This window comes from Cicer arietinum, chromosome 3 (genome assembly GCF_000331145.2).
Source record: "Cicer arietinum cultivar CDC Frontier isolate Library 1 chromosome 3, Cicar.CDCFrontier_v2.0, whole genome shotgun sequence".
In the NCBI taxonomy this organism is placed as follows: domain Eukaryota; kingdom Viridiplantae; phylum Streptophyta; class Magnoliopsida; order Fabales; family Fabaceae; genus Cicer; species Cicer arietinum.
Genome location: NC_021162.2, coordinates 1151441 through 1175246, shown reverse-complemented (window position 1 = coordinate 1175246; position 23806 = coordinate 1151441). Strand labels below are relative to the sequence as shown.

The 23806-nt window shown below is 30.3% G+C and overlaps 2 protein-coding genes across 2 annotated transcripts in view; both read left to right on the top strand.

Moving 5' to 3' along the window:
* The first annotated feature begins 4708 nt into the window (after positions 1-4708).
* On the top strand, positions 4709-8613 carry LOC101504647 (uncharacterized). The gene is made up of 2 exons (XM_004489071.4): positions 4709-5174; positions 7909-8613. Exons 1-2 carry the CDS (start codon positions 4861-4863, stop codon positions 8342-8344), a joined length of 750 nt encoding a protein of 249 aa, XP_004489128.1. The 5' UTR covers positions 4709-4860; the 3' UTR covers positions 8345-8613.
* Positions 8614-15684: 7071 nt separating this feature from the next.
* The window catches only part of LOC101504964 (uncharacterized), a 17045-nt gene continuing 8923 nt past the window's right edge, over positions 15685-23806 (top strand). Inside the window, exon 1 of the mRNA XM_004489072.4 lies at positions 15685-17040. Within this exon, the coding sequence (XP_004489129.1) occupies positions 15793-17040 (1248 nt within the window). The 5' untranslated portion in view covers positions 15685-15792. The remainder of the gene's footprint in view (positions 17041-23806) is intronic.

Sequence of the window (23806 nt, the reverse complement as noted above, 5' to 3'; positions counted from 1 at the left end):
GTAACAATGTCAATTATAAGGAATTAGAGTTTGAATTATAATTGTCCCTTTTACAAATTCATATTAAAAGCTGAAAGTTTTAACTCAAGATTGATCTTGATTATAAACGAAGAGCGTTCTTGGTTAGTGGTAAAATAGCAATATCAATTTATCAATATAAAAACTGAATGTAAGATAAATAATAAATAGAGATAAGGATAGAGAGATCACACAAGCATATATTCTGGTTCACCCAACACGGGTTACGTCAAGTCCTCACAAATGTGAGATTTTTCACTAAGTGCTTCAAAGCAAGATCTTTCTTGGTTTTCACACAGTTTCCATTGATCAGTCTTGATCTATTACAAGGTTCTATCTTTCTACCTAGAAATGATTTCCACAAGTTACCTTACACTATTTCAGAAACGATTTTACAAACTATATTTTAATCATAAAAGGATTTAAACTACTCAAGTTATGTTAACAAGTATATCCTTGAGTTACAAAGTAATGATTTTGAGAATGTTAGAATCTGGGTATTGCTAAACTGTTTTTTTGAGAAATAGATTATATATATTAGAACTTAATAATCCTTAATTATAATATCACACTAAGAAATGGAACTGGAACTTAGAATGATTTGAGAAGCTCGAGTATGATTGAATGAGTGATGTTTTGCTTGGCACTTTTAGTTCTGATTTGTTCTTCATCGTGAATTTTTATTTATAGGCTTCAATGATAGCTTATGACAACTCATTTAAACGTTGGAAGTATGCCAATTGTCATGAGTAAGTGAATGGATAAGATCAGCCAAAAAGTAGGATTGTTCATGCTGAAATCAGGAATGTTCTTGAGATCCAAGAACGTTCTTCGAATTGGTTTGAGATGAGTTGGCTTGTATTTGTGATCCTGTCAGTTGTCTGAAATGATTATAAGCTTTAAGTCACGTGTACAGGTCAATTTGAAGGTACAACAAACAACTGTGTCCTTTACAGCTTGTTAATTGTACTTGCATTTGCTTAACTTGGAGAATGATCTTGCTTTTTGCTTTTTATGAAGCAAGGTGTTGAGTCCTCAAATTCTAAAATGATTCTTGTTTAGATTGATCCTCTTATATTTTTGATAAAGATATGGAATGAATAACACTTCATGGATCTAATCTTTTACATAGAAATTTTATCATTCTTGTTTATGGCAGATGTGGAGAACGTTCTTCGTTTTCCATAATCATGTCAAGAACGTTCTTCATTTTGCATATTTTACTTTCATGATTTTAATATGATTTGCTTTGTAATGCTTGGTACCTATCTTGTTTTAACACACTTAAATACACATGTTAAATACCAAAACACTAAGAGTCATAATTAGAAGTCTTAATTAACTTTTAGTTTAATTATCATCAAAACATTAATTTGAGATTTTGTCTCAACAGAAGAATGGACATTTAGTCGATTAGATGTAAAATATGTTTTTCTCAATGGTCCATTAGAAAAACATGTATATGTAAAGCAACCCTCATGTTTTGAGAAGAAAGAAATGACTTGAAACAAGTTTATTCATAATTTCTTGTCAAAACTTGCATTTGTGAAGTGTTTAACTGAACGTGATGTTTATCTAAAGGAGTCTAATGTCACTTGAACGATTTTGATTTGCCTATAAGTTGATGATTTACTTATGACTAATGACTAATGACAATGAGCTTGAAATTGACAAATCCAAGCAAAATCTTACGAGCAAGCTTGAAATGACAAATCTAGGAAAAGTTTTATATTTCCTAGGGAATGCTTTTGTAACAACAAAACATGGTATATTCCTTATTCAAAAGAATTATACAACCTATGTACTTAATAATTCAAGATGTTGCAATGCAACAATGCTGCAACACCAGCTAAAACTGGAGCCAAAATGAAAAGAAACGATGAAGAACCAATAGTGGATACAACATTATATAGGCAATTGATAGGCTCATTGAGGTACTTATGCAACTCAAGACCTGATGTCTCTTATAGCGTTGAACTTATGAGTAAATTTATGGAAGAACCTAGAAGATCATACCTAATAGGAGCTAAGATATTTCAAAGGGACAATTGAGCTTGAAATTATGTTAACATAAGCTAAAAGTAGAGCTAATTAGGGGCTGATAAGCTACACTGACTATGATTAAAGAGTACCTATGGTTACATCTTTATTCTAAATAAAACACTAATTTCATGGTGTTCAAAAAAAGCAAAATGTTGTTGCATTGTCGATTTATGAGGTTAAATACATCTCAATTGCTTATGGAGCAAGTCATACTCAATGACTTGATATGTTGAAGGAAGAATTGAAGATGAAGGAAGAACGAGTGACGAAGCTCATAGTTGACAACAAATGTGCCATTGATTTAGCTAAGCTTCCAATTGCATATGGTTGAAGCAAGTATATAGAGATCAAATTTCATTTTTTGAGAGATTAAACATCCAATTTATCTAAGCATCCAATTGCTCATGATTGAACATTGCTGGTTTGATGATCAACTTGCAGATGTTTAAACTAAAGCCTTGAAAACAAGTAAGTTTGAAGAACTAAAGAAAAGATTATGATATGTAGTTTAACTCGTTGAAATTAGGAGGGTGTAATGTGTTGTAATTCAAAGTAAATGTAAAATTAACTCTACTAAGAGTTAGTTATGGATTTTTATGACTTGTTAGTAGTTACAAAGTTAGTTACTAAGCTACAAAAAATTAGTATTAAAGAGAAGCTACATTAATAATTGATGTAGTTGAAGTCACAATCAAATTCAATAAAAATAAAAGTATATTGCATATTATTTCTTTGTATATCAAGAAACATTCAAAGAGAGTGTGTGAGTTCTATAATTAAAAGTCTTGTAAATTCATCAATTTATCACTTTAAATATACGAAATCTCTTGCGCATTAATGAGTTCTTTCCAACACATTCAAACTCAATGAAAATTTAAGTCAAATATTGTTAAGCAAATAATTTTGCTTGCAAGAAATCAAGTAGTAGACATTTTGTGATTTTTTTTTATTCGCATTTTATTGCTTTGACATATTTTATATTTTCAAAAGGGAATGATTTAACTTATGAACAAATATATGAATATCAAAATTGTTCAAGATAGTCATAGTACAAGGTAATTAATTATTATAAATGTAACATATACTAAAATATTAGTCTATGTTATACTTATGTTATATTACATGTGTTACTGGCTCATATTTTCATTTTGAATATTCATAGGAGACATCTAATTACCAATACTATTATAGTCACACACAAGTTATCTCTTCAAATAAAAATAATAATAATCTTAAATATATAACTAAACATATACCATAAAAATTATATCAAAATTGTACTAAAAAGAAACCAAAAAATAAAAATAAAAATTATATGATCATTTCTCTTTAATATTAGTGATTTGAAATTTTAACTGAAGTCTAAAGGTACTATAAAAAAAATTAGAAAAACTAAATGGTATCTTTTGTAAAGATCATTATATACATCAATTACACTTATATTAAATGCATCAAATGGAAAGTCACACTTATAATTAAATGATAAATATGTATGCTCGCACACGGTACTACTTTTGCATTGGAACAACAACTTTCAGAAGTTATTATCATACACTACCGACAACCAGCTATTGGATTATAGGCTATAGTATTTTTTAAATGACCAATAATAACTTGCTTTAATTACTTTGTGTGTAACTTGAAGTCTCACACCATCACATACTTTTAACTAATTTGTATGTTCATCCTCAACAAAATTTAAAAGGATATATCTTTTACTAACTATTATAACTATCAATAAATTTAATTTATATGTATGTCAGTATAAATTTTTTACAATATTAATTAAAACAGTTAGATGTTAATAATATTTAAGTTTTATTATAATTATTTATAAACTTATTAACATAATTATTATAATTTATCGATTATATAATTTTTTTATACTTATAATATATAAAAATTAAACTCTACAAACAAGTTATTTTAACTAACAAATAAATTAAAATATATATTAAATTATATTCAAATACATAAATTTTATACGATATAAATATATATCATTATCTAATTAGTTAAAAAAAATTCACCAATCAATAAATTAAAAGAAATATATATATATATATATTTTATATATAATGTGTCTCTTAAATATCTTCTATATAAATTATAAAGATAATATTATTACACCAAAATTTATTGTATAATACAAATGAATAAATTTTGTCATTAGTTAATAGTATTAAATGATTATTTTCATTAATTGTTTGCCTCTTTAATGTCTTTTAGATTTAAAAAAATATAAGAAATTAATTATAATAAATTATCATATCAGCTTTAATTCTAATTTGAGTTAAATTTCAAAAAATTTAAAAATAAATGTCTAAAACTACAAAATTAACAATATCGATACTAAAATTTAAAAATCGATAAAATAAAAAAAAACTAAAATTTTAATTAAGTCTAAAATTTATAAAAAACATAAAAAGTTATTGTTATTTTTTTCAATGAATAATATCTTTTTTAAATTAAATTTATTTAAAATGAATAATTTGTAAAGTAAATAACTCAATAATTAATATTATAACGTTATATATAAACAAAATAATAATTATTTGATAATTGAAAATATTATCCATTTTATAGAAGTAAAATCCCGTTTTTCCAGTCTTTCATATATTTTTTGAGAAATCTCTATTTCCTAGTTGACTGGTCTTGTATGGAAAGATCATAAACACCGACGACGCGACGCCGCTAGTATACTTATTAATTAAATATTAAAAATAATATTTATTTTTTAAAAAAGCGAATCGGTAACATTGTAAGGAAGAGTTAAGCGCTGTAACTGTAACAACGGAGATGGCGCGGTGGTGGTGGAAATCAGCGGCGTTAGTAGCCATAACCGCCTTATTATTAAGATCGTACGGTGGAGATTTTACGACTGGATTGGATAAAGAATCATTGATGAAATGGATGAGTGATTTATCGGATAAATTAGGGATTTGGGCGATTCCTCTTTACATTTCTATTCACACTATTTCCATTGCTCTTTGTTTACCTTCCGCTATTTTCCTTGAAACTGGTGCTTCTATTCTCTTCGGTTTCTTCCCTTCCGTTCTTTGTGTTTTCTCCGCTAAGATCCTCGCTGCTTCTCTTTCGTTCTCCGTTGGAAGGTAACGTATGCTTTTCTGTTTCGTTTTTTTTTTTTTATTACTAGATCTACTGTTAATTTATTAATTAATTAATTTTTGTGATGACGATTATGTGGATTTGATTAAAGCAACAATTAGTTCATTGTATTGCTATAGGAAGTTAGTAACTCCAATGGTTTGGTAAAAAGACATGTATTGCAACAGTTTGTGAGTTCAATCCTCGCAAGTGCCATTGGAGGGAGAAAAATGTAATGTCTCTGTAAGTGTTCAATGAGACACTTTCCCTCACCCTAACTTTGATTTATATAAAATAAAAAGATATAGGAACTTAACATAAGCGAAGTTAATAAGTAAAAAGTTAGGAAATAGGAACTATGAAGCAAAAAAAAGATATAGGAACTTAACATAAGCAAAGTTAATAATTAAGAAGTTAGGAAATAGGAACTATGAAGCAATGACAGAGACACATACAAGGATCACGATATTGACCCTGACACGAAAACGTAGACACTGGTATTTGAATTTAAGAAAATAAAAGTGATTGAACGTAACCATGTCTATCGGTATTTGAAATTGAAACGTGCAGACACAAGACACGCCTTAAAGTCCAAAGTGTCCGGTTAGGAACACTAGATTTAGGGGTAGTTGGTAAACAGTTTAATTGACCGCGAAGCTTTTAAGTTTTTATTAAACTATGTGTTTGGATATGTTCTTGTAGTTTATTTTAACATTGAAATAGAATTTGATGTGGATTTGAGTTGAATAAGGGGATGAAGAGTAAGCTTTACATATGTTGTATCCATAACCTATTTGAGAAAGCTTATTAAAATAGATTTAAAACAACTTGTGGACTTATCTTAAGGTGATAACAAGTTATAAACATATTTTATGCTATTTTTATAAGTTTTTTTAAATACTTATAAATGTTTTATATAAACAGGTAAGTCTAAATAAGCTCTTCCATTTACCCCTTTAGAAGATTTATAGGCCATCTGATTTTGTGGTTCTTATGTTGGAATTGAAATTGTGAGAGCTTGTTAAAATAAATTAAAAAGAGCCTATGAACATATATGAACTATTTTTATTAAAAGATTTTTCAAACATTTGCATAACTGTTTATATTATTAAGTCGAAATAAGCTCATTTGTATACCGACTTATAGGCCATCCAAAATTTTGTGGTTCTAATGATGGAATTGAAATTGAAGCTTGTACCATATGATATCAGGGTTTTTAATATGCTACTATAGTTTTGCACTTTATTTTATTTTTTATTTTAAATTTTCAAAGTTATTCACCCCAATTTTCGAAATCAAATGATTGGTCGAAACATTTTGAGATGAAAGGTTACTGGAATTTTCCTGTAGTAGAGGAGGCAGAGAGAATAAGAAATTCTCTTCTGTTGTGAGTCGCCAATCTTGTTTATCATGATAACTGAGACACACAAAATTGGAATTTGGATTTCCTATTATTGTCTCTGGGAAAGGACTGCCAGGAATATTAGGATCTTAGTATATTTGGCTTTTTGTTGATGTATAGGCTCTTTTTTGGGCATCTTTTGTGCAAATATTCTTAGGTTATTGGAGGGTGCTGGTGTTCTGACTTTTGTGCTTATTTTTGTTTTGTATACAGAAGTTATATTCCTCTCTTTGGTCTTTCTGGTTACGTTTTCACTTTGCATTTTAATAAAACTTTTTCCTTTCTCTACATGAGTCAAACAATGATAGGAATTTGTAAACTTTTCTGCCATCATGTTAAGGAATAATTAATGTAGTGTTTATCACGTTAAGAAATTTGTACACGTGGTTGATTTCATAAATTAAGATATTTAAATTTAGTTAAGTGTTTATCAAATATATGATGTTGACTGTTGTGTTTAGTTCAATATTGATTTTTGTAACTATATTCAATTTGGCTTAAAATTTTGTTGAAAATTTTCATTAGTTGGTAGAAGGTCATATTACACTAAAACAGTTGCATATTCCTTTTGGATTTAACTCCAGTAAACTTGTACTTTAGAAGGGAAAGTGAGCAATCTCAGTTAATTATCACTGAAAAAACAATTTATATTACATGTGCACTCATTAAAAATCTCTTTATAAATAGTTATTCCCTTGGTTTCTCATTAATCATTGGGATTTCTTACATTAGTCACTCACTTCTAAAGAACTAAATCAGTTATTTGTAGCACCGACACTTCTGATCAAAGGTGTGTCCCGGGGTGTTCGACACATATGACATTGACACGACACAGAGGCATTAATTACATTCAATTAATTCATTTTCTCAAATTATTATCCATGTCGACGTATCAATGTTAGTGTTGTGTCTGATCTCCATGTCAATGCATGCTTCATAGAGCAAGTTTCCTTAACTTATTTAGTTATGATACCGAATTATGTCGTTGGGAATGGGACGAATTAAATATTGTTTGATTCAGGTTGGCCTTCAAATATTTCTAGTCCTAACACTTTATCGCTTCATCAGAATAGAAATTCAAGAACGCCATTGCCATGTTTAGTTATTTTTTCTTTGACTTTACTTTGGACAGCTGAAAGTAGTGATTTATAGGATGAATGAATGAGGCAGCTGTGTTTAGACTATTCTACCTTAACATGTCTAGTCTAGTAGTAACAACTAACAACGACGTCGATGCGTTAATGATGTATTGTACATTAGATGTTCTATGTGTAATTCACCCTCTTTTTTTATCTTTCCTTATCTGTTATGAATTAATGTGATTCTGTGTTCTTCAGGTTAATATTCAGGAATTCAAGCTCAGCCATGGATTGGGCTCGAAGGAACAAATATTTCAAAATCCTTACGAAAGGAGTTGAGCGAGACGGCTGGAAGTTCGTTCTACTTGCCCGCTTCTCGCCCGTGCCTTCCTATATTATTAACTATACCTTAGCTGCTACCGATGTTAGGTTCTTTTTGGATTTTCTTCTTCCTACCATCGTTGGATGCGTCCCCATGATCTTGCAGAATACATCTATTGGAAGCCTCGCCGGTGCAGCTGTTGCAACCGCCTCTGGCTCTAAGAAATCTCAATTTTGGTCCTACTTTTTCCCCATAGTTGGTATTTTATCAAGTGTACTAATTTCTTTGAGAATTAAGAAGTATTCATCCCAAATTTCAGTACCGGAAATATCTTCCGACAAAGATAACACAATCGAATCAAAACAACAGTAACAAACCTTGTCTAGTAGACTGTTTTTTTGTAAGCAAAATGATAGTAAATTAGTTGCTCGATAGTACTCATTCGGCTTCACTCACATTACCAATTGAACTGACTGTTTCATCCAATAGTGTTTGAGACAATAGTGAATAGACTGTATTTTTGTATGATTGTTTTTCTTGTTAGTAGTAACATTTATATGACTTTTATTGCTATGAATATTTTGTTATGTGTCTTGATCTTAATTTAATCTGGTAGTTGCACTACTAGACTTTGGTTTGGATTTTTGTGCTGAAGCCTTTTTATACATAGGGTAGTGAGTGGTCCTACGCTAAATCTGCACTTAAATGGAGCTAGGGTGTTTGATTAGTCTTGTTGGTTGGTTTAGGCACCAACCTTTTTTCGAAGAAAACTCAGATCTAAGATCCAGTGGTAGAATACATAGCATTTTATGAGTGGAAAGAATGTGTTATCGTTACCCTGTTTAGCATTTGGAAATGTTAAAATTCTATTAGTTAATAAATAATTTCAAACACGATTTTCGGTTTTCTCGAATTGTAATTTTCTGCTGTAGTTCAATTTCAACTATTGATTTTAAATTGGACGGTTAACATTACACAATTAGTTTTACGTTAACAAACAATATCAACCCTCAATCTAAATTAGACGGCTAGTATCCGATTCCTGTTTTTACCAGTTTATGTACTACAGGGTGTTTCTTTGTACTATAAAAGTGTACAAGGTTTTAAAAATTGACCTAAATGATTGGATTGTTGTGTCGGTTTAACTAGAAATTAGATTGTCTTTCAATTGGTCCAATAATAGTTGAATTATAGCTTGATTTTGAAGGTTTCGATTTATTTTAGTTATGTAGTTTTTGTGTGTGATAGATAATGTTAGTATATCGTTAATATTATTGATATTTTGGTGAGAGTGATCTTTAATATTTTTATTGTTTTATTTTTTATCTCTTCCATTAACCCAATCTTATATTTCCTATTACTCTTAATAGTTATGCATTCTTTAAATAATTTCTTAGAATTGCTTCATCATGTAGATATATTTTGATATTTTTTAACCACATATCATGCTTTTCTTTTACAACTTGGAGAATTTGAATTCGTAATTATCATCAAGTTTTCCAAATTATTTGAAAAAATATATAATATCAGAAAATTGATATGAAAACATAAACAAAATTACGGTAGATTATTTGTTTTATTTTGTTGTGACATTTAAATTTTTTATCTAAATTTAACAATGAAGAAGTTGATAGATTTCTTAATTTTTAGTAAAAAATTTCAAATTTTTTTTTATTATTTGAGTAATTTTTAATAAACAAATGAAAAAACAAATTATTTATATATATTATTTTTGTGTATATTTATATGTGTTTAAGTATTTATGCTCAAATATCGTCTCCAATGAAGTATTTATTTTCATAATATTGGTGTTAAATATATACTAGTAAGATGTTTATTTAATAATGAATTAATGTGAGAAAGATGTCTTAAATGAGTGAATCGTACACTGCCACACTGCACCAAAATGAATGCCGACGATAAAGATATCTGTACAACAATAACTGTGAATGGCGTAAAGGAACGTACATAACAAGTGGGACACTCTCTACTATGCTACACTAATACTCCTACAACATCAAAAAAGTGTATTTCAACTAAGTATTATCCTAATTAATAATGAAACATAAAGTTATTTATATCCATCCATTCATTATTGAAGATGAATTTGAGTTTAACTTAAACTTAAACTTAATTAATCCACCGCCACACAAAAAGATGGAATGGAATACGTGTGCATTACAAATAAGCAGGCAGCATTATGCAAGGTGGGTGGGTGGAACACACCAAACACACACTCAATAGATAGATACAGATACAAAACGTGTTTCTACTCACTACTCTTTTCAGTTTCAAAAACATTATCACTCTTTTTCATTTTAGAATAATAGTTGGGTTCATTATTAGTTTTACAAAATATTAATATTAATGTATTATTTATTATTATTATTTTCTGAATACTTTTATAAATTAGATTTTTTATAGTAAAATGTGAGGACATTAAATATACTTACTAAAATTTTAAAGACAACTATTAAATGAGGTTACAGAAATTATTTCAACAATAAATATATCTTAAAAGTCGCACCTTTTTTTTATATATAGGACAAAAAGATCTTTTAATTATTTTTTTCTATATAATTGAGATTGGAGGTAGTAATATAAATCACATGTATTAATTTTTGTTTATCAAATTTTAATTTAAATATCTCTTATAAAAAGATCACAAAAAAATAAAAATTATCTTGTAAAAGAAAAAGACATATTCTTTATTGATTGTTGATTGATCGTGTTGTTAATTTAGTGGTAAGACTTTATTTTGTAAACTCAAAGAATACGATTTAAATTTGACTAAAACAATTGTAAAAATAGTTATTAAATCACTCTTATTAATAATAATATTTTTTTAATCTTTTTAAAGAACCATTGATGTATTTTTTGACCAAAAATATAAAATAAAATAAAATATTTTAAGAATGATGTGAGTGGTGTTGATTAGAAAATAAACTGAAAAATAGATTAATATTTATATTAAAAATTAAAAATCACATTTTTTTGTTTGTTTTAAAATTACTTTGATAATAAGACGGAGTAGGTAGAAAGCAACTCCATTTTGGATTGGGAAAACAAAATGTATACTTATGGTTCTCTCAATTTCCTCAATTAGTATAACTTTGAAAAAATAAATTTAACAGTACAAATATTATTATTTTGCCTCAAACCTTAGATGAAGATAATTTTCAGAAGTAATACATAGAGAAAATGAAGAGAATTTTAATTCCAATCACAACCAATCCAACTCAACGGATTATCCAAACTGACCTAATTTACTTAATTTGTGTTAGATAATATATATCATAACAAATTAGACCTTCATTTTTATAACAAATAAGACGAGTTAAAGATAATTTGCGATTACCTAATTGTTCCACATTGGCTTTTCATTTTATAATAGTATTTTAAGTTTTCATTTATTTGATAACATATTATATACTCAAAAGTAACCAAAAACAATATTCTATACCAATTTTATCAAATTCAAATTTTTTAAATAAATTTGTTTTATCTACGTAAATTTGATATGTAAATTTGATTTATATTAAAATTAATATATAAACAACATATTTTTATAATACCATAAATTCATTAATAATTTAAACTTTTAATTTAATTATAAAATACAACTATCATAGAGTTTCATACTCATAAACTAGTATTAAATTAAACTAAGTAAATTATGCCATCGTTTGTGACTCGATTCATCAGTGGTTCGCGACTTGTTGGTTGTTCACTATGATGGTAAAGAAAAATTCGCACACGAGTTCAAAGCAAGAAAAAAAGAATGGATAATTTAAGGATTAGGAGAGTAAACGTTGGTCTGAAACATGTTGAATAAGAGTAAAAAAATAGAGATTTTTGAATTGGACTTAAAAAATTATACCTCTTTTAAAATTAGAGTCAAATTAGTATATTCATCGATTGGTTGTAAATTCGCGAATTCATCCATGTTAATTCGGTCTTGAAAACAAATTTACCAATTTTTAAATCTATAAGTGAGTTAATGCACTTTTTGCACATGAGTACGTCATACACATTTACGATTTAATACGTGATTTTGTTGACCTTATTTTATATGCAAATAAATAAATGATTGAGCTCAACTAATTAATAAATCTCAGTTAAGGATAAACCGTTCGAAAGAACTTGAATTTAAATCATGACTTAAATAATATTTGACAATACTTTACCTATCTCCTAATCTTACTCGAACACGACATTATTAAGGGTTCTATTATCTAAAAATCAATGTGTCAACCTACAAAAAAATCTATAAACAAATTGTTAAATGATCAATTACCTAGTAATGTATCCTAAAATTGTCATAAATTGTGAAAGAATACATAGTCTATATTAGATACAATTTCTAAAATATACTCAAGTAACTATTGAGAAAAAAAATTATTCCTAAATATGAATTATTTTTCAAATTCTTAGAAACATTAATTTTTTCATAAATAACCCTAATTAATACTAATAACTTGTCTTAAAATATGAAAAGTTAATATTGAATACATCTATACACAAAAGATAATTTAATTATTTTTTATATAAAATAGACATATAAATTATATTATTAATTTTTTTTTAATAAGAGTGAAACACGCAACAAGTGTTTCGTATTTAAAAATCGACGGAGTAAAACATTTCTTTTCACTAAAACATTTAGACTATTTTTCTTGTGTGAATTGGTATATGGTGATCTTATTCCTCATGTCAATGTAGTCTTTTTCTTTAAATTTAATCCTTAATTAATTAAGTCTTGAATCCAAAAAGTCTTGTATCAATGTAGAATTTGAGTTTTTCCCGTGATTTAAGATTTTACCGTGTTACTGTAGTTAATTTTTCAAAATGAGATAAATGCAAAAAGAAGGGGAAAAAAGGGTGTATAAGCAAACATTGGGTGGAAAGTAGTAAACATCACATTGTATCTACTATGGACTTGTCTCTTGTTCCAGTCCACCATATGTCCTTTACCAAGTTAACAATTACACAACTAATAACTAACCAATCCATCAATATTCCAAACCATAGAAAGAAAAAAAAAATCATCTCAATCTAAATTTCATTTAATTTGTTTTCAATTTTCAATATCATTTTCTATTTTACTTTTAATTCTTTTTTTTTGGTTAAGATTGAAAGTTTATATCATATAGATCACGCAAGTATAATATTACATAAATTTATAATATTTAGTATATTATGGATACTTGTGAAAATTAACGGTGTTTTAATACAAATACATAAGACGTTAATTTTGATATATATCAATGGATCTTAAATTGATGTAAAATTTTACATGCATGGTCTATATATGATATAAACTTTCAATCCAAACCGAAGTAATTTTAAAAAAGTAAGTAAAATTAAGAGAAATAGAAATTATTGAAAGGAATCAAACTCAAAAAAATAGTGTTGAGCTATGTCAGAATTATAAGTTTTGTCTATTTAAAAAAGGTTAGGTATGAGTCTGACCTAATACCTATCATATGCTTATTTTTAAGACTTAGTTTGACATTTACGAAAGTTTAAATTTTTTAAAAGTCTACTTAAAAGTCAACATCAATATTTTGTTTTACAAAAGTTTGTATCATTCAAGTGGTGAGTGTCTCAAACTTCAGTATATATTAACAAATTCATATGTTAATCAATTGAAGTTTTATTTTAATATATAATATGACTTTTTAGAACATCAACCATTATATGACATCTTATTTCAATTATATTTTCTAATTTTTTACAGGACAATTATATTTTCTAATATTTCCTTCAAATTACATGAAACGATAACAAATTATCATTAAACACAAAATACAAAACTTAATAATATAATAATAAATATATTTATATTTAATTAAGTAAGCCAATTTAATAAATCTAATTTTTTTAAAAGATTTATAGCTTAACTTTTTTAATTAAAGAAACTTTTTAAAAAATTTGACCTATGTAAAAGAAATCTGATATAACACAAATCTCTCATATACTATACCACATGTCCATGTAAATCATTCTAACACATTCTATTCCTTTAACAAAAAATAAACGCAATATAAATCAAGTATATTATTAGGGTACCATGAGGAAAAGGGAGGTGTATAAGTAAAAAATGGTGTGGAAAAAATAGTAAGTCCACATTGTATCTATACTATAGGCTAGTCTCTTAGTCCAAGCCCACCAAACCTCTACTTCTATCTTCCAGGCCCACCAAGTCCACAACTAATTAACTAACTAATTCAAGCCTCTTAAACCCAACAAAAACCAAAATTAACAAACCACAATTTACTTCGCCAATATATGGCTTTCTCCTTCGTCTTCTTCTTTCAACCCCAATTTTTGCTAACCTATAAACACCAATTTTTGCTTCTAATCCAATATCAATATTAATACCAACAACAAAAATAAAGACTTCCTTTCATTTTTTTTTTCTTTTCATTATCCTCTTTTTATAAATCTCTCAAAAAACTCCTCCACCTTCACTCACAACTACCTCATTACAAATGTCTCATCCTTTCAATCGTCTTCTCTAATGATCTTGGTGGCTTGATCGTCACACTAATATCTAGTTCCTCTTATTTTTGAATGTTATTCAATATGAGAGTCTAGAATAATTAATATATAGTTTCTTTTCAAAATATACAATGTCTTACTTAATTCTCTTTAGAGTAATTAAGAAATCAACAATCAAATATTATAGTTCTTTTTTTGACATAATCGTTTTAAAAAAATAAAAATGTTTTTTGAGAACTATTACTAAATTTTAGACAATTTTCTGATTTAAAAAAACTTTATTAATTATACATTATAAAATCATCATAGATTGTGTTATGTCACAATCTATGTAGAAAAAAAGAAAGATTTTAAAGTATGTCTATAAATTCATGAAACTATTTTCTTAGGCAAATTGGTATATCACCATCTTATATTATTTCATCTATTTATCCATATCTTAATTATTCTTTACATTATTCCATTGATTTCCTACTTAAGATCAATCCTTTCTTTTCCCTCATAAATAAAATGCTTAAAATCAAAAAAAATATTCCTACTTAAATTAAATCTTATTAATTTCAAATATCATTAGATTTGGTTTAGGAGAGAGTGTATGCATGTTAACTTCACACACACACACACATATATATATATATATATATCAATAAATTTTTAAAACTATTTGATACTCTATTTAAGAAAAAAAATAAGGTGGAGAATATGGTATTCCCACACTCTTTATATGATACCCAATATTTTATCTAAACTTTTTGACTTTAAAAGAATTTGCAAAACCTGTAAACTTAACAAAACACATTATACCAATAAACTTAGATTAATATTTTACCGAAATACTAATGTGTTTTGATTTTCTTCAGCTAATAACTTATTTTTCTTTTGTCTGTAACTTATACTTTAAACTAAAAGAGCATATTTTGTTGAAAAACAACCTCACTTATATGAAAAATTTGTCAAAAAAAATTCCAAATCAGTAGAATTTCTTTTAAAATTATTTAATTTAAATATTTCAAAACACATTTTAAATTTTGCAGACTAAAAATATTTTTATTTACTTTTAAAATTAAAGAGAAAATCTGAATTTTTATATCAACGACGTAATAAAAAAACTCTTTCGTATATGAATAAGGCCCACCAAGTTTACAATTACACATTAAAAAAAAGAGTCCACAACACAATCAAAGCGAAACGACAATAACAGCTGCCGTTTCAGTTAGAAATCATCATCATCAAACAAAGAGCGAAATCTCAGCTTCTTCTTCTTCTCTATGAGCAAATCACTGTCTGAGTCAAACCACAACTCCTAAAATCTCAAAATGCTTCAACCACGCACACTTCGCCCTTACATCTCTATTTCCCCTTCATCTTCTTCCTCAAACCCTAACCCTAACCCTAGAGACTCCATTTCCCGTTTCCAATCTAATCACAATGAATTCCCATCACCTTCGTCTTCATCTTCATCACCACCATCATCATCATCCTCCGTTTCTAGATCCCTCAAAAACCCTACCGCATTCACGCACAACTACCTCATCGCAATCTCACTCATCCCCTCCGCTCTCTTCCTCCTCGACCTAGGCGGCTCCACCGTCTCCGCCACCTTGATAATCGGTCTTATGATTTCCTACATTCTTGATTCGCTCAATTTCAAACAATCCTCATTCTTCTCTTTATGGATTTCACTCATCTTTTCTCAATTCACCTTCTTCCTCACTTCATCGTTTTCACTCTTCGCAACTTTCAATTCCTCCCTAACCCTAACAATCCTCGCTTCCTTCTTAATCGCTCACACTACTTTCCTCATTGGCGTTTGGTCTTCTCTTCAATTCAAATTCCTCCTAATGGAAAACCCCTCTGTCGTCGCAGCACTCGAACGTCTCCTCTTTGCGTCTCTCCCAATAACTGCCTCCTCGCTTTTCACTTGGGCTTCTATTGCAGCCGTTGGAATTAACAACTCCGCTTACTTTTTCATGGCTTTTAATTGCTTCTTTTATTGGCTTTATTCGATTCCGCGTTTATCGTCTTTTAAAACGAATCATCATGCTAGGTTTCATGGTGGTGAAGCACCTAAAGATAGTTTCATACTTGGTCCTCTTGAGAGTTGTATTCACACTCTTTATTTACTTTTTGTGCCTCTTTTGTTTCATCTTGCTTCTCATTATTCGGTTGTTTTGTCTTCGCCTGCTTCGTTTTGTGATCTTGTTTTGCTTTTTTTTGTACCGTTTCTGTTTCAACTTTATGCTTCTACTAGAGGTGCTCTTTGGTGGGTTTCTGATAATGCTTCTCATTTGCATAGTATTCGACTTGTGAATGGTTTTGTTGCGTTGGTTTTTGTTGTTATTGCGTTGGAGATTAGGGTTGTTTTTCATTCGTTTGGGAGGTATATTCAGGTTCCACCGCCTCTTAATTATGCTCTTATTACTATTACTATGCTTGGTGGGGCTGCTACTAGTGGTGCTTACGCCATGGGGATGGTTTCCGATGCCCTTAGCTCGGTTGCTTTTACTACTTCTGCCATTGTGGTTAGTGCTGCTGGAGCTGTTGTTGTGGGATATCCTGTGCTGGTGAGTTGTTTCTGAGTTTTTGTGTGTGATTGCATGTTTAAAATATGAATTGAATGTGGGTTCTTTGTTGTAGGACTATTTGATTTTGTAGATGATTTTGCATTTATATATTTGTATTGTGGTGGGGGTTTTATTCTTGAGATTCATAAAGAATGGAAAAACGATGAAATGATCATGAATGAAACCTCTAAAGGATTTTTTAAATAAAATGTTGAACAAAAGGAGCATTGGGATCACTTTGCCATCCCTTCCTAGAAAAAGACCATCACTGAGTAGAAGCTGATAATGAAAACATGCTAGGTAGTCAAGGGGATCTTCGAATTACAGTAAAAACTATGATGTATATTTAGTTAAGGCTGAGGTTTGTGATGCATGGTAGGCAAAACTGTAGATAATAATTGAATTGCATGATTTGATTTGTTCCTTTGGGACCTGCAATCTGCTTTGTACTTATGAACACGAGTAGATGGGAACAATTGTGATCATTGTGATCATGTGTTGGTGCACAATAATGTTACCATGTGTGAGCATATCCAGCATGCTGCAAGCTTCTACTGGAGTGTAGGCAAATTCATTTATTGATGTCTGTTGCCAATTGCCATTCCAACCTTCCTTAAACCCCTCCTTCACAGAAATTACTCCCTCACTTAACAATGGCATCTTGTATGCGCCCGACCTAAAATTAACTCGTTTTAAATGAGTATACTACCGTTTTGGTCCTTGAATGTTTAGGATATTGTTACATTAGTATAGTTCTTGAAAGAAGGATTTTTTTTAAAAGTTTGGTATCAATGACTTGAGCCCCTAGCTTTTGCCAAAAATAAATTGAGACACTATGCTAAGTTCATTACTTGATGCTCATGTTAAGCGTTCAATTGGACTTTATGTTTTGTAATATGTGGCATCTTTCGTTGTTAGGTACTAAAATGACTAAAATACCTTGAGCCACATGACTCTTCTTCAACCTCTGGAACCTTCAACCATCTTCATCAGTTCTGTAAAATAACTTTTGTGAGTCTAATGAGATCAGACATTCTATTTATTATGATGCTGCAATAATTACATTCAATGTGTAGGACGATGTTTTGACTAGGACTACTTACAATTAGCCTAGGATGTTGCTCAATCAAGCAATAATGAAAATATACATTGAATTTTAACAGTCGCCCTCAAGCTAAAGCTAAATATGCTTTAAGCTTGTTTCATCAAAACATTTTCTCACACAAATTGAAACTAAGCTTGACTACTTTTGGGCTAGTTTGAGAAGAAAAGACACCATTAGTGATTCATGTGTGGGAAAAGAGGCACCACTAGATTGATCATCGGTGGGAATAAAATGCACCACTAGTATGATTCATATGTGGGAATAGAGTGACCACAAATTGACCGTTAGTGGGAATAAAAGGCATCACTAATATAATTCATATTGGCGATTGGAAAAGCACTGTCGTGCTCGCTGGAGGATTGCACAACGGTCTGTGGTGGTTTTAGGCAGTGGGTTGCACTGGAAAGGGGGCAGCTGGTGTTGGTACAACTGTAGCAGTGTAAAAAAGGACAAAACTATTGATAAACTATGAAAACCGGTGGTTAGGGTGCTGCCGGCAGTAAATGCCAGCGCTGACAGCAGCTGTGGAGCATAGAGACATGTCAGAAAATCAAAACCTGCTCTGATATTGTTTAAAATATGAGTAACTTCGGTGTGTCTAATGAGATCACACAACTTCTTTTTATAATGATACTGCAATAATTACATTTAATGTCTAGGAAGTTGTATTGACTAGGACTACTAACAATTAGCTTAGGATGTTGCACAATTAAACAATAATAAAAACATACACTGAATTTTAACAAGTCCCTTTAAGTACTCACCTTTTTCAGATCCCTTCAACCTTCAAATGTTTTGGGCAGCTACAGAAGCAAGGACTTTTAATACACAAATGAGGGCATTATGGTGAAAAGTTTAATCGTTGATGAATGGCTTTGCTCTAGAATTTTTTAGCTTTCGCTCAAGAATTAATAGTGCAGTCATAAAACTTCATCATTCACCATAATTGCACTATTTAGTGCTTTGATCTACAACAATTTTTTTAGCTTCACTTCCGAATTTTGTTGGCAAATGGTGCAAGATTTTGCTGGTGTAGGCTGCTTCAGAATTTTTAATAAGCTAAGCCTTTTAGCTTAACGGTCTTAAACTTTTTTTTTTCTTTTTATGGTTGGAAGATTAAAGAAAAAGGAAAGATGATGCAAGAAGTATTAGCTTACATATATGAAAGTTGAAAGAAGAAAGGGTCCAGAATTGTTGGGTGCACTTGTAAATCAATTTAAAGTAAGAGACAAAGAAAGATGGAGAGAAAGAGAAATGGATAGTCTTCTGTATGAAGTCCATGTTTTCAAAGTGTTAGAGGGAGAGAGAATAGAATGCACCTTGACCTATTGAGAGGAACACCTTTTGATTTGGAAAAGTTGAAGGGGAAGGCATTGATGAGGGTGGTGTTGTAACAGAGGTTGAAAAAGAGTGACATGATTGAGGATATTTTGTAGTGTTGTAAAATAGTGGCAATAGCAGCGTTATAGCATAGATGATTTTGATGAATCTGCTATATAAATCGGGATGCAATTCTAGTTTCGCTATTAGGACAATAAAGATCGCTATTCCAATTTTTGCTAGCCCAAATAGCAGCATTAGCGGGAAAACTAGAATTAGTATTTTTAAAAATAATAAAACTGAAGATTTTGCACGAGTGCCAAACATGGCCTATTTTTATGATAGAAAAACTAAAGAGTTAGTAAGTCTTACTCCTATATTCACTTTAATACGGGTAACTTTCAATATATATCTATGTTATGGCTCCATTCCTTGATTTCTTTGTATTCAACATGCTTTTTTTATATATAATTTAGTTAATTGACCTATATGTGGCCTCCACTATTTGACCGCAACATTATACACTATTTCACATAGTAGATTTTTGGTATTTCGCTATTTTTCGCAATCTGCTGTTGATAACACTAGTATTTTAGTTATTTTAATACTCAACAGAGAAAGATGCCATATATTACACATGTAAGCATATATTGGGCATGTAGGGCCCGTTTGATGTGCAAGATAAGGTAGAATAGTAACAGGATAAACATTATCATATCATGTGTTTGATACGCACATGATAACACATATGATAACTAACATGATAACATTTTATTTTGTTATGTATTTGGTACACATCTCATCATGATATGATATAATATGTATTATATTTAAATAACAAAATTACCATTGAAAACAATTATATATTAGTTTTTTTAAAAAATTAACTTATTATATTTTAAATGTTATAAATTAACAAAAAATACTAAAAAATTAAATAAGTAGTGAAATAATTTTATATTTAAAACTATCACGAGTAACAAAATAGTTCTATTTTATTTATTAGAATGAAAATAAAGACATGATATATATTATATGTAAATGGAAAAAATATCCTTGTAAACAAATTATATTTATTTTAAAATTTCAAATAATTTTCATACTTTAATAATTTTGAATACTAATTTATTAAAGTATATAAAAAGACAAAATTACCTTTGTGATAAAATCATAAACGTTTTAAAAATTAATTATTAACATTAAATTTTAAGTTTAATATCAAATTCTATTAATTATTTTTATATTTATATTTAATTAGATTAACATTTTTATATTTTAGATTATATTTTATAAATTGTTTTTATATTTATATTTTATTATATTTTGAATTATATTTTATAAGGGTAATTAAGTAAAGTATTGTTCTTATTATATTTTGCTGGTTTCTAACCCAGCTCACACTTCAACTAGAAAGAAATGATATGATAGAGTTCTAGATTAACTTATTATCATATTTTGTTGGTTCGTTCATCAAGTACTGGATTTAGACATGATATGATAATTTATTCCTATCCTGTCCATTAAACGGACCCTTAATGTGTCACATGAGTAAGTCTGTTAATTGTTAATGTTAAGTGATGGACTTAAAATTGACTGAAGGAATACACTTTCAGTTTCCCCCCCTTCTTTCAAGGACTATATATATAACGTCCCATACTTTCAGGAGCCAAAATGGTGGTTTATTCTTCTTTGAATCTTCTTCTTTTGAACTGTATTGTTTTTATATTTATATTTTATTATATTTTGAATTATATTTTATAAGAGTAATTAAGTAAATTATTGTTCTTATTCTATTTTGCTGGTTTCTAACCCAGCTCATACTTCAACTAGAAAGAAATGATATGATAGAGTTCTAGATTAACTTATTATCATATTTTGTTGGTTTGTTCATCAAATACTGGATTTAGACATGATGTGATAATTTATTCCTATCCTGTCCATTAAACGGACCCTTAATGTGTCACATGAGTAAGTCTGTTAATTGTTAATGTTAAGTGATGGACTTAATTTAAGGGCTAAATTGACTGAAGGAATACACTTTAAGTTTCCCCCCTTCTTTCAAGGACTATGATAGGAATAATGAAGATGTAAATAGGAATAAACCTTTATTGGTTTATTACAGGAAAAACAATAGAAAATAATGATGTTTTTGTTTTATGGTTAGGTTGTTAGTGTTAGTTGGATCCTATCCCTTGTAAAAATAAGCCTGTAAATAAAGGCTCCCACCTATTTGAAAGGATCTTTGACAAAATTAGCAATTGAGTGGTTTATACCATTGTAGGAGTGTATTCGCTCTTGTGTATCTTTTTCTTTCGATCAATACAAAATCAGGGACGGATAATTCCTTGTCGCTATTGAGTTCTATTAAGGAACCTAACAATTGGTCCGACCTGCCGGATCATCAACAACCATGGGAAGCACCATGGAATCACGTATGATAGCAATGGAAAAGTGGACCAGGGAGCATGAAACAGTCTTTCTTGGAATGCGAACAAATATGGAACAATTGAAGGACGACATGGCAGAATTGAGAAGTGCAATGCAAGAATTGATCATAGCAGCAAAAAGAAAGACCCAAGAATCGTCCGAGAGCTTAGAATCGGAGAAGAGTGTGAAGAATTCCGAGCAAGAATCAGAAGAGGAAGAAAATCCAGCCTCACGTTGGTGGTTAAAGAAAGTGGAACTACCCACTTTTGAAGGAATTGATCCCTTTGGTTGGTTGAACAGAGCTGGAAAGTTCTTTACGATTCAGAAAATAAAAACCGAAGAAAGATTAAATCTTGCGCATATTAGCATGGAGGGTGACGCCTTGCATTGGTTCCATTTCTGGTTAGACAAAAACAAGAACGCGACTTGGGACGGATTCTCCGAGGCACTTTTACGTCGTTTTGGAGGGGAGCATCGCAGGTCTGTCTTCGAACATCTTGCAGGTTTGAAACAATGTGGAAGTGTGGGTGAATTCATTCGCGAGTTCGAGTTACTCACAGCGCGAGTGAAATTGGTTCCCGAAGAACAACTGCTGGGTTATTTCATGAATGGGTTGCGCAAAGAGCTTCGCGGCCTTGTTCGACCCCATGACCCAAGAACTCTAGTTCGAGCGATGGAGGTGGCAAGAGACTTGGAAGAGTCGCACAGGGAATTGCGTCCTATGGAGTACGATGGGAATCGCAGTAAAAAAATTGGGTCGCGTTACCAAGGGACCAGGTCGAGTGTGGTTCGGGCCAACCCGGTGGCTGGAAAAAATGTTGCACCCACGGAATCTGGTAGGAATGGTTATGGGGCATCACGCAGTGGCTCAAATTAGGTTGGAGGTACTATGCAGAGTCGAAATAGAGGCGTTAAACACCTTCCTTATCCAGAATATTTGAAGAGACTTGAGGAACGAAAGTGTTTTCACTGCAATCAATCATTTGGGCCTGGTCATCGCTGCACATAGTGTAGTTTGCGTGTAATTCTGCTAACAGAAAATGAGGAGATCAATGAAGAGGGGGAGTTGGTCCATGTTGAGATGGAGGACTCCTCTGAAGAAGAGGAGGAATTAAAGGAGGGACCAGAATGCAAAATTATGGACCTGTCTAGATGTTCTGCAGGGGGTATGACACAACCTCACACTATGAAGTTGCAAGGGGTTGTTCAAGGAACGGCGGTGCTGATATTGATAGACAGCGGGACAAGTCATAACTGCATATCAACTAAATTGGTGAAAGGTTTGGGATTGTCCGTCGAACCGACAGTCTCATACACCGTCTGATTGGGGGATGGACAAGGAAAGGATACCTAAGGATGTTGCAAAGGAATTCAGATTAAGATGGGAAGCTACACGACTAGTGAAGAATTCTTTTTGTTTGAATTAGGAGGAGTGGATTTAATATTGGGTGTGGCTTGGTTGGCAACCTTGGGGCAGGTCAAGGTAAATTGGAGAACCCTCACTATGAAGTTTATGGCACAAGGAGCTGTGGTAGAAATTAAGGGTGATCCTACGTTATCCAAGGCGCTGGTTTCACCTCAAGCCCTTATGAAAATGACCGAAATTGAAGCAATTTCATTATTATGGGGTTTCACCAAAAGAGACATGTTAGGATGTTAAAGTGCAACTTCCAGAATCACAGAGGAAGGAATTACAACAGATTCTGGATGAGTTTCAGGGTGTCTATGCTGAACCTACAGGGCTGCCTCCTAACCGTGACGCAGATCATAAAATACCAATTTGAACGGGTGTTGATCCAGTTAATGTTAGGCCTTACCGGTACCCTCATTTACAGAAGAACGAGATCGAAAAACAGGTTGGTGATATGCTTAAGTCGGGAATAATTAGACCAAGTAACAGTCCTTACTCAAGCC